The sequence below is a fragment of the Polyodon spathula genome, chromosome 25 (genome assembly GCF_017654505.1).
Source record: "Polyodon spathula isolate WHYD16114869_AA chromosome 25, ASM1765450v1, whole genome shotgun sequence".
In the NCBI taxonomy this organism is placed as follows: Eukaryota; Metazoa; Chordata; class Actinopteri; order Acipenseriformes; family Polyodontidae; genus Polyodon; species Polyodon spathula.
This window is the reverse complement of record NC_054558.1, coordinates 9,678,801-9,691,065: the sequence shown is the minus strand read 5'-3', so window position 1 is coordinate 9,691,065 and position 12,265 is coordinate 9,678,801. Positions and strand designations below refer to the sequence as shown.

The following is a 12,265-nucleotide window of genomic DNA, read 5'->3' as shown; positions in this document are numbered from 1 at the left end:
ATTTCTCATCCAAAAAACCCCCCAGAAATTTAAACGCTGGCTACAGCCCTGGTAATATACTGGCATGTTTTTTCATGGCTCTCCCCGTTCTGCACGCACTGATCCAGCCCCGGTTATAAGCGTGAGTTTCTCAGGTACCTTACAGCTCCAGTACAGCCTTGCCCAGGTCGTTCCACTCTCCCCGTCCTGCACGCACTGATCCAGCTCCGGTTATGGGCATGAGTTCCTCTGTAACCTCACAGCTCCAGCACAGCCTTGCCCAGGTCGTTCCACTCTCCCCGTCCTGCATGCACTGATCCAGCTCCGGTTATGGGCATGAGTTCCTCAGGTACCTCACAGCTCCAGCACAGCCTTGCCCAGGTCGTTCCACTCTCCCCGTCCTGCATGCACTGATCCAGCCCCAGTTATGAGTGTGAGTTCCTCAGGTACCTCACAGCTCCAGCACAGCCTTGCCCATGTTGATCCAACTCTCCCTTGGTGCGCCCACTCTAGAAAGCATGCCCTTGTCTCAGCATGCAATTGGTATCACCTGCAGTTAACACATGCCTAAATGGTTACAGCCGCCAAGTCAAATTGCGTTGAGATGTATCACTGCCATTCCCGATCCTTCTGCAGCAAAGCACACACACTCAGGGACCAGTGCAGCCCACAGTTTATCCAATTATTTTTCTTCAGACAGTGCTGCTGCTGCCCTTTCCAGTCCAGTTCAGTCCAGTCCAGTCCAATCTAGTCTAGTCTAGTCTATTCCAGTCTAGTATAGTCCAATCTAGTCTAGTCTAGTCCAGACCCCCCATTAAGAAAGGTGGCACTTTCCTTCAAGAGGCAGGCTCCTACACTGTGACCTTGTGTGAATCCAGGGGCAGACGGATAAAACCAGTTTGTTACACTTGCATGTTTTTATCACTTGTGCAAAGCTTTGGATGGTTCTTTACAGTTCCTTCTGCGGAGCCACGTTACTTTAGTAACGAAACCGAGTACTGCTGCGAACTGAACCATGGCGCACACATTGCGTCGAATTCGGGTTCGGTCCGGCTGTAGCGTGACTGCATGACGCGGTTAAACAGCGTGACTGCATGGTGAGGTGATAATTACATGAATGGCTAGCTATGCTCCGATTGGTTGAAACGACCTAATGTGCTGTACAATCTGAAATACCCTTTATGTTTTGCATTCAAATATACTATAGCTAACGTGTTTGTATACCTGTACTTACATACCGTTACCTGCTACATAACAGTCTGCTTACGAATGATAAAATGGGGGGGGCGATGAGACACATGAAGGCGTGGATAGAGGCGTGCTAAAATCGCGTGGGCGTGGTTAGTTGTAAATTGTGTTTGTGGACGTTTGATTAAGAGCGCAGGCGCAAGGCACCCAGCGCTGAGCAGCAGCCCGAAGGTACCGGTTAAACATGGATAGAAAAGGTGAGCAGGCACATTCTGATAAGTAATTACATTTAAATTAAAATAATCACAACCATATAGACACGCCTGGGGTGTGCATTCCGCGTGTGACGAATCTGTGCTTTAAAAGTGTGTATGAATTATTACCTTTTGTTGTTATTGTCCCTACTAATAAGCATGCATTTATATTAAGAGATTTCAAGAAACTTGCTGTTTTCAGATTTCCCCTGACTTACTGTTACTACATTTTACAAGGCGAGAATGTCTTCATGATCTCCTTGGTTGTAGACAAAAGCCTCTTGTCCCTGTGTGCCTGGTTAATGAAGTTACCACGTCAAGAGTTTATTATCATTGTTAGTACCGGGTAAGACCACTGTAGTACTGTACATGCTGCTAAGACATCCCAAGTAAATGCAAATAAAAAATTAAAACTAAAAGTAGTGCACATTTTTATATAAAGCAAAGAAGCCTCGTATATTAATTCTGCTCGTTTGGGACACAAAGGTTCTTTTGAGCACGAAAGTTTAACCAGAGGCGCGACATTGTCTTACAAATTAATATTTTCCGATTCTTTTTGTTTTTATTCGGATCCAGTTTTAGCACTGCAGGCCAGAAAGAAGCGGACCAAAAACAAAAAAGCCAGTAAGAAGTAAGTGGGATTTAATCTTTCATTCTTTTTCTTTCTTTCTTTCCTTCCTTCCTTCCACCGGGCTTGGTGCCGCATTGTGTGTAATTGAGCCCGGGGATGAATGTGGTGGCGCTAGGCCGCTCCCACATGGAAACTGCCTTTCAAAATTCATATATTTCTGACCAATACAGCTGTGCTACAGTACAGGCTGCACAGCGCGGCATGAAAATCGTGCCTATTTATAGAAATAACAGTTGTTTGGCTTTTCCATCGCTATGCAATGTGTGTGTCTTGTACCTGTTACGCAGCAGAGTTGACAGTTTAGGAAGGCGCGTGTCGCACTACTAATCCTTATGATTTAGAAGTACAACTGTACCCGTTTTAGTAGTGAAAATAAATACTTTATTTCTGGATTGACCAGGGTACTGTAATTTAAGGACAGTAACGAGAGCTGTAGTCTGCTGGGAATGCAGGACCTGTTGTATAGTTTGTACAGTACAGTACTCCTAACTATTTCTCGTGTCATGAATGCTACTGATAAAACACATCAGCTACTTGCATACACCATCTACATGTATTGTGGTGCACACATACATAACACGCAAAGCCAGCTGATAAATATTTCGCTCAACCTGGATGTATAGAGTAAAAGTGTTGACCTGTGACATTTTTAAAAGTTCTGGTACTGACATTTATTTTGTCAGATTCCCTGCTATGCATAATTCAGCTCCCCTCACAACAGGGGGACTCGATTGGGTTTCAGACTGAATAATAATAGGAATGCTGAAAATTGATTTGTGGCAACCTGTTTTGCACCTATTGACAATATTTAGGGCATTACATTGTGAATGCTGTGTCTGACCCCTGTGCATTGCAGTTTAAGGGTATCGTGTGCCAGCTGCATGCCTACAAATGAAATGTGGCCTGGGTAAGGGTTTACCAACTGAAAAGAAACTGAAGCTGCAGTGACCCACGGGCATGCTTACTTAGTCCAGTCTAATTCAAAGTGTTCCTGTGTTTTTGTTTTGTTTAACCTTCTGCAACCTGTGTTGTGCTGCTATATTGCAATTCTCAAAGGAGGCGCCATCTCATCTTGCAACTTCAGATATGATCCCAAATACATGAGTCTGATACTGCAGCAGCAGCTGGTTAGAACTAAACCTTTAAAAAGCAAGCAGAACAGAATTAAAGAGGGAAGGGAGGGGGAGTCACCTGTTTGTGTTTTGCTGCCTTTCTTCTGATGGGAACATTCCACTTTAAAAAAACAAAATAAATAAATATATATAATAAATAAATAAACCCTCTTTACTTGTTTAGGTGAAATCATTTTATATTTTAATGATGCAGATGTCATTAAACACAGACATACATGCCTGACGTCAGACCTGTTTTGTATGCAGTGATAGAGTAGTTTTTCGAAGTGCCCTTGACAGGAAATACTGTAGAATGAAGATAAGCAATCAATCAGAATTGTTCACTATTTACTGTGCTACAGTTTGTTCCTGAAACAGCCAATTCAGCCTCTGTCACGTCCCGTCCCCCCCTCCCCCCCTTTAACTAAAATTAGGCAAACCTGCCAAACGCTATTTAGCTGCGTTCTTATCGTGTAAAGACACAGCTTTTTTACCTCTGGAGGGGGAAAGAAAGTCAAACCAAACAAAAGCTTGCATTCTTTCTTTGTCTGTCTGTGTTCCCAGCAAGTAAAGCAAAAGTCCTTTTACCGTATTATTCTATCTTACTCCTTCACTCTCGTTCCGTCTTTGCATTAATCCTGGTCTATTTTAAAATCTGCTCTTGGGAATCCAGGTAATTGAAACTTTTTAAATGTTTAATTTCCTGGTGATTTTTTTATTTTTATTTTTTTAAACCCATAATTCATTTTACCGTATGGCTTGATAAGGCTGTTCCAGTTTGTCTGGCGTCTTTCAGTGCTCTGTGGCTTGATAAGGCTGTTCCAGTTTGTCTGGCGTCTTTCAGTGCTCTGTGGCTTGATAAGGCTGTTCCAGTTTGTCTGGCGTCTTTCAGTGCTCTGTGGCTTGATAAGGCTGTTCCAGTTTGTCTGGCGTCTTTCAGTGCTCTGTGGCTTGATAAGGCAGTTCCAGTTTGTCTGGCGTCTTTCAGTGCTCTGTGGTTTGATAAGGCTGTTCCAGTTTGTCTGGCGTCTTTCAGTGCTCTGTGGCTTGATAAGGCTGTTCCAGTTTGTCTGGCGTCTTTCAGTGCTCTGTGGCTTGATAAGGCTGTTCCAGTTTGTCTGGCGTCTTTCAGTGCTCTGTGGCTTGATAAGGCTGTTCCAGTTTGTCTGGCGTCTTTCAGTGCTCTGTGGTTTGATAAGGCTGTTCCAGTTTGTCTGGCGTCTTTCAGTGCTCTGTGGCTTGATAAGGCTGTTCCAGTTTGTCTGGCGTCTTTCAGTGCTCTGTGGCTTGATAAGGCTGTTCCAGTTTGTCTGGCGTCTTTCAGTGCTCTGTGGCTTGATAAGGCTGTTCCAGTTTGTCTGGCGTCTTTCTGTGCTCTCAGAATTTGTGATTAACAGCAGTGATAGTGGTTAGAGATGAGGGGACACGCTCTCCTGCACTTGCGTGACTTGTTTGTTTAATTGAAATTAAGCTTTCCTATTCCCTGTAAGAAGTGATGCATACAATTACAGACAAGTATTTCGGCAGGTAACAAAAAAGAGAAACCTCAAAGGGATTTCTGTGCTTTAAAATTTATAACACACAACAAATTATTACCTGACATGCATAAAATGAAAAATAACATGCAAAAACTACCGTATTCCTTTGAATTTAAGATGTACTTTCTGAACAATTTTTTGCTTCCAAAAATATCCTGCGTCTTAAATTGGAGTACAGTATAGTGATGCATGTATTAAAATCACTAACAAAAGACATGACTACCAGAGTACACAAACAGCAGCGTAACTTACAGCTGAGAAAAAGTGATCCAAGCTTCCTGAGGCATTCCAAGAGAAGCGTTTATAATTTCAGCATTTCTAACAAACAGTACCAGCTTGGACAGATCGGAAATGCTGATCAGAACCCCGTATTTTTGACATGCCAAGCAATACCACAGTTCACAAATTGGGAGAAAAACAGGTGTGAGTAATCTTCATATGCATATGTTATGTTGGCATTGTGCATACTGTCCTGACCAGCTTTCCCTCTAAGCTTTTTGGATACTGAGAAACTTGCCATTTTGACTGAGAGGGTAAATTATCAGTGAGAAACCTTCAGCCACACATTAACCCTTTCAATATATTGTTGTTGCATTATACAATTTTGAAACAATATTCCAACACAAGCATCAACAATTTTACAATTTACTTTAAATTTAAACAAGGCATTTATTGTGGCTGTGCCTCTGATTTTGAAGCATTCTCTGACCCTATGGGCTAGGACTACTAATTGTTCCATTTTTGGGAATACCAAATTCCTTATTTTAAAAAATGGCCAATTCAATTTGTACCAGTTTTTATCAACGTATTAATAATTAAATATGGCATTTGAACATGACATATAATGTTGCAGTTAACTCTTGTTACTGTAATAGTAAGTAAAGCATCTGAAGACACTTCAAACATGTCATAATGTTTATAAACATCACTTGGCTCATTGCTGGCATTAAAATAAGCAGGAAAACCTAAGAATTATTACAACAGTTCAGAAAACCGAATGTTCAGCACAGTTATGAGAATCATATTTACATGCAGCACTCCAGATGAGGTTTTGGGTCTGGGAGTAACTTTAACACAGAGAGTACAGTGTATTTTCAGGAGGTAAAATTCAACACTAGCTTGAAGTCATGAGTAATATCGATAAATACTGTACAATCTTTAATGGTAATGGGGTTGCATTAAGAAAGAGCCTTCCATTTTAACTGCAGTGTTACTTTGAACTCCTGCACAACCACACGTGTGTTCTACAGAGTTCTTTATTGGCTCAGCGCATATTTTCGAGGTATCGCACTGACGCTGCAAATTTAATTACGTTAGATGAAGTACTGTCTTTTGAATGCGTGTGCCACAGATAGCTCTGTAATTGGGTTAAGTATTAGCTGCCCTAAAGATATGCACTGTAGCATTTTGTAGTTACAAATCTTAGTGATTTTTTTATGTCCGAGTTGGAAGAATGAATTGCGCTCTCACAGTTAAACCTGCATTCGAGCGGTTTGTGCTGCGGACCTTGGTGTCGTCCAGCCTCTGAGCTGATCAGCACACGTGTCTTTGACTATTGACAAACATGCCATTTATAATAACTTGGAGAGACAGGCGTTTTATTTCCAAGCTGCTGCTCTAAATGTCCATTATAAGCCAATCATCTTATGGTCTTATTAATAACTTGTATTGACTTGCTACTTAATACAGCTGGTTCAATTGATCTTTCAAGCCTTCCAAGTTTTTTCTTTACTGTGACCTGCTCAAATCAAGGAGAGGTATAGTTTAAAAAAAAAAAAAAAAAAGCACGGCAGCTGTTTATTGAAAAACATATGTCCATGAAGTAATTTTTTTTCTCAGGAGATTAGAAGCAAAGACATTCTGCGAAGTCAGGACCAAGCTTGCTTATGGTAGCTGCATTGTGAGCAGGTTTTTTTCTTTTTTTTTAAGAAGATTGAAACTAGTACAACATGAGCAACCCTTAACTAGATCTGCTGCATTGCTGCAAGTAAGCATGTCTAATAGCCTGAATTTACTTCTGTCTGTCTTATCTGATCCCAGTTTTTGGTGGTGGTGGTGGTGGGGGGGTGGTGGGGGTGGGGGGGGGGGGGTGGGGGGGTGGTGGGGGGTGGTGGGGGGTGGGGGGGTGGGGGGGGTGGTGGGGGGGGGGGGGTGGGGGGGTGGGGGGGGGGGTGGGTGGGGGGGGGGGGGGGGTGGGGGGGGGGGGGGGGGGGGTGGGGGGGGTGGGGGGGGGTGGGGGGGGGGGGGGGGGGGGGGGGGGGGCAGGACCAAACCAGCACTATTCCTACTGAAATTTCTGTTGCTATTGCTCATGATTTTTATCTGCTTGACTGAGTCATGCTCCTGTGGGACTGTTATATAAGCCTGCCATCGCAGAGGAAGCAAAATGGAAGATAGCGTGCTTTGCTCCAAGGCCCAGTGGTCAGAACCGGAGAACATCTGACTGAACGGAAAGCGGCAGGCTAGTGAGAATCTAAAGCTTTTCCGCCTTAGGCACACACACACACAGCACACACACACACACACAGATGTGCACTATAACCAAACAGTTGATTCAAACATTTTTATTTTTTGCTGACAAGTGCAAGTTGAGCTGCAGACCGTCTGTAGTTCTGCACCTGAATGTCTGTTTTTGGCAGTGGTGGAAGACTTCTGTTGTTTTGTTTATCCTTTATTTATTTATTTTTAAGTCCTCTGCCAGTCTGATGCTGTGCAGATTGTCAGCATGTGGCTCTTGGATTGGATAGTGTCCTTAAACTCAGCAGTGGTTAAACTTGCCAGTGGCTTAAGGTACAAGTAGGTATAAATGAGATGTTTTAATTTAATTTTTCTTCAGGGTGAGAGAGCTGTATTTAAACTTGCATCAGTGTATTAACCAGTGCTGCATGCAGCCCTGTGCCTGTTGTCATTCTCAGATGTATTTTCATTTTAATTGGCATCTTCCTTTTCCTTGCTTATTTTTAGGTTTTCATTGAAGAGTGGTATTGTTTTCCCTGAATCATGTTTTCAGTAATACTCAAGTGTTATTATTTGATGAGATTTGTATACATTTCTGCCTTTGTAATGCCCACAAGGCTGCAGATTTCAGTTTTTTGCTTTTACCAAATTAATCTTAATGGCAAATGCTGATGAAGACTATGAGTGTAACTACATGAGGTTAGTTTACTACAGATCTGACTAAATTTAAGAGCATGCTCTTTAGCTGCCTAAGTGGTGGATTGATTGATTCAGGGTTTAAGAACCTTTGCTGATGCGTTGGTATTTCTGATTGCACAGTAGTTACAGGTATAGAACTAATTCATAAGGTGTTGCCAGTGTATCCAGTCTTGGACTGCATCACATTATGGGTCAATGATATCTTCACCAGCTCTTGCTACAGCTCAGCTGTGATCTTTATAATGTTTAAGTTCTCTGTACATTGCCATGTCCTGTGGAGCCAGTTGTCCAGATCTAGTTCACAGCAAATGCCTATTCTGTGTTATGAAAAAGTTTCTACTGATCTTTCTGCTGATTACGACTCGGCAGATCAGGGTTTTAGATTAGTTACACAGGACCTCCTCTCTTGCACAGCCACATACGTCTTCTTGTGCACAGCATACACACACCCTGCCCCTCATTTCCATGTTTCCCAGTGTGGATTCTTGTGGGTGGGTTGGTCCCGACCCTGGTGTCTCCTTGGGGACCCAAGCGACGTGGACAGGGCAGGGCGGGGCTGGGCTTTGGGAGCGCAGGTTGGCAACCGGACAGGTGAAGCAGCCGGCAGAGGTGCGAGCCTAGTTGACCATGGAGTGATGTCTGGCCCATCAGGGGGAGCAAAGCAGACCAGGCAACCAACTGTGCCTGGTGATGTGGCGACCAAAAATCCAGACACAAATGGCGGGTTTCTGGGAGCCCTGATTAAGGGCTCTGACCCCATTAGCACCGGATCAGAAGGTAGGGGTGGTGGTCCCCTCGCCTCCTCCTTTGGCAGTAGCACTGCTGGCAGCGGTGCGGGGCACACTGGCAGTGCAAGTGCTGGCAGTGACCCAGGGCCCTTCCGACAGTAGCAATGCTGGCCCCTCGGGTCATGCAGCTGGAGACAGCCCCCCTCCTTTCTTGGGCTCTGGAGACAGCCCCCCTCCTTTCTTGGGCTCTGGAGACAGCCCCCCTCCTTTCTTGGCTGGAGACAGCCCCCCTCCTTTCTTGGCCGCTGGAGACAGGGGGGGGCCCCCCTTTCTTGGCCCCCCCCCCCACCCCCCCCCTTTCTTGGCTGCTGGAGACAGCTTCCCTGCTGACTTTCGGGAATGACTACCCCTCCTTTTCTTCGGCACTAAGGCTGGCAGCTGCTCTTCCTAGAAATGATCCAACCCCAATAGGTGAGGCACCAACCTGAGGCCTTGAGAGCTGAGATAGGTGTTGCTATCGCCATCCCACAGCACTGGGAAGGAGGGGGGATCCAACTTTTGGAGAGCCTTCAAGCAAAGCCATTCCTCACAGGACTCCACCTCATGTCATGAGGAGGCCTCCTGTAGACGTGTCCAAAGTCCCCATATTCCTCACACGTAGGAGCCCCTTCTGCCCCAACTGGTGCCGCTGCTTGTCCCTGTTTTCCTTGCTGTGGTCAATTTTCCCTTTTTCTCTAATCCCTTTAATAAACCGGCAGCTCTGCCTCTGTCTCCAGGGGCACTATCCCACACTGACCCCACGTGTGACAGGGTAGCGTCACTGGCAAGACTGTTTCTGTCCGGGAGAGACACGAGCTGCTGGTTTTAAGCGCAGTTACGCACTTTTAATTAAAAACAAAAACCCTAACAAACAAAACAAATGGGTGTAGTGGTCAAAATAAACTGTTTAAACAAACAACACAAAAAACTGCTGTGCCTATATCGTTCAATTGTACACAGCATAGCACTCGCAATCACTAACCCTATCACCAACATTAATTCGCTCCACCCACATCCACACGTTACACAGTCGCCCTGAGGTTTAGGCATTACTGTAGAATTCCAGGTTTCCACTTCCACTGTGGCTTTTGTTTTGTTTTATGTTGTGTGTCACGAATGTTAATTGTTAAGTATACAAGTGTATGGGCTAGGTTGTTAGCAGAGAATGAATGGTATTGTGAAGGTTACATTAAAACTGAGTCCCTTTGTTTAAAAAAAATAAATAAATAAATCTCCACAGATTGGTGTAAGCACTGTAGCATACTCGCTTTGATGTATTTCTGCATGATGTACGTCACTGGAGAAGAGACCTCCGAAACAAAGATTCAGCAGCTGACCCGTTTCCTAGGATACGCTTCATCTAGGCAAAGGACCAGCTTCATTTCATTTCTTCATTAATGTGCCATTAATGTGTCAATTTAAAGAGGCTGAGATGTAGCTAAGATTTCATTTCATGTGGCAAGGGAAATTGCAACAATAGCAGGGGTCTCTGGAATAAAAACCAGCAAGTTTGCATTTTAAGTACATTTTCTAAAAATAGCTGAGCATTTTTCCTGCTGAAGGCTGTTCTCTGCATCCCTTAGAGATCTATTTTTAGGTGGGTACAGGTGTGCTAATGGGAGCCCCAGTGCAAGACTTTGTTTCTTTGGATATGGCATACAGAACTACTGCTGTATTACTGATACATTTATATGCTGTTTTTATTGTAGTACTTCACTTGCATTCCAGGAAACTGTAACAGTTCAGATCTGTGCACACAACCAGTGATGATGAAGAAGAAAAACATTACAACATGGTGTATTCTTTGAAATTAACCTAGCCGGGATTAATAGCCATTATATGTATATCATTGGGGGAGCCATAAACGTCGATTTAATTCAGGCACCAGGGAAATTTTGAATGTTTTCTAACTAACCTCATATGGTATATTAAGTAAAAAAAGCTAAGCCTCACTGTTCTCGTTTTTAACACTTTTAGGGGGCGTAATCTTGGAGCATATTTTAAGGTAACATAGCAGATTGTCTGAAGAAGGGAACAGTCTGTGGCCTGGAAAGTCACATGGTTAAGTGGCAGGTTTTACTCTTTTTTTTTTTTTAATTTGAAACAGCAAAAAGATCACGTGTCCCTTTTCCTATGGGACTGTGATTGCTTTGTCCGCGTCGGTGTTACTGTATAATTACATTATTATACAAATTGCTTTTGGCTTGGTAAGATTTATTATACAGACAACAGCAACTGATCTGTTAAAACCAATACATCTTAAGATACTTTAGGAATATTAAGTGTGAAGTGTAATTAAAACAATTCATGAGCAAGGTGAATTTTTATTTTTTAATCTTATGAGGTCAAACAGTGGTAATGTATGTAAAACGGACACACACGTCACAAATGGAACATGCTTGTGAGTACTGCAGTTTTAACTAGAATTCTGGTGTATTACCGTAGAAACCTGTTGCGGAGGCTTGAACTCCAGTAGTGTAAATAGCTGTGAAACTGAATTCCCTTGCATCACCTGCATTGCAGTGCAGTGCTGAGCTGAGCTTCTGCAGCCAGCACTCCAGTAGGTGGGAAGCTCTTGTGTTGACGACACTGCTGTCGGTTGGAAAGCTGGATACTCTGCTGCCTGCAGAGCTTTCTGGGGCTTGGCATCCCAAACACATTGAGATGGCTTTGTCCAAAACCTGCGGGCTGTCTTCAGGGCTACCATTTCAAATGGGTATCCGCGCTTCAAGCAGGTAATGTAAAGAGCAGCTGTGCTTTAATAACGTGGTGCTTGTTCAGTTATTGCTGCTGCTGCGATTTCAATCCTAATCTTTGGATTTAAAACATCTAAGTGGCATCAGAAAAGGCCATCAACAGAAATAATCAATAGGAGAGTCAGTTTTTTTAAAATATATATTTTTTTCTGGTAAGTAAAGCAAATTCAAGACGAGTACAGATTATGTTTGCTTGTTATGTAATATTGTAATACAGTCACAATAATTAGGGCAGTGTAAATGCAGATTGCTGAATGCTTGCTTGGGGGAGAGAATCAGCGGCTTGATTTGTAATTGGGGAAAATTGCATGTAGTGTGAAACATGGATGCTGCTTGACAGGGAACATTTCAATTCAAAGCAACATGTTAAGCATCTGGCTGCAGCGAGACAGAATGAATTCAGATGGCTGCGTGTGTACTTTGTTTATCTGTGGGTGTTTTTTAAATTGCTGTTTCTGTTGCTAAATCCTGTTTTGCTGTCCATCTTTCTATTCCTTTGTTTTCATGTACATGTTGCTGTGGATTTTGTGTGGGTTCCGTGCTGTTTTTTAGACTTGGAAACAGAGGGGCTGCAGATTTTATAGATGTGTTTTTTATTCCAGTCAGGTATGCTTCGGGGCTGAGTGGATGCTTGTCTAACATGGGCAGAGTCTGAAAGCATGTAGGAAGTGTAGCTGCATGTAATTGCATGAGGAACACTACTTAACATTTTATTTACTCATTCTGGAAAGGTTTGCAGAGAGTTAAGATAGCAAGCCAACACCACGGCTACTCTCTTAAATGTGTCTTGGAAAAATGGTTCCATGTGTTTTGTTTTGCTGCGTATAGTTTGAGGAGAGTTCTAGAAATTGCCTGATGGAATGTCTGTATCCGGGAGGTTTAAA

At 43.3% G+C, this 12,265-nt stretch overlaps 1 protein-coding gene across 3 annotated transcripts in view; it reads left to right on the top strand.

The window, feature by feature from the left end:
- The first annotated feature begins 1,340 nt into the window (after positions 1-1,340).
- Positions 1,341-12,265, top strand: part of LOC121299773 (SRSF protein kinase 1-like) — a 33,541-nt gene continuing 22,616 nt past the window's right edge. Inside the window, exons 1-2 of one of the 3 annotated variants that reach the window (XM_041227815.1) lie at positions 1,341-1,424; positions 1,998-2,052. In XM_041227815.1, coding sequence (XP_041083749.1) covers positions 1,412-1,424; positions 1,998-2,052 — 68 coding nt within the window. In that variant the 5' untranslated portion in view covers positions 1,341-1,411. Of the gene's footprint in view, positions 1,425-1,997; positions 2,053-11,205; positions 11,361-12,265 lie in introns of those variants that run through there. The other 2 variants (XM_041227814.1, XM_041227813.1) reach the window with 2 other exon arrangements.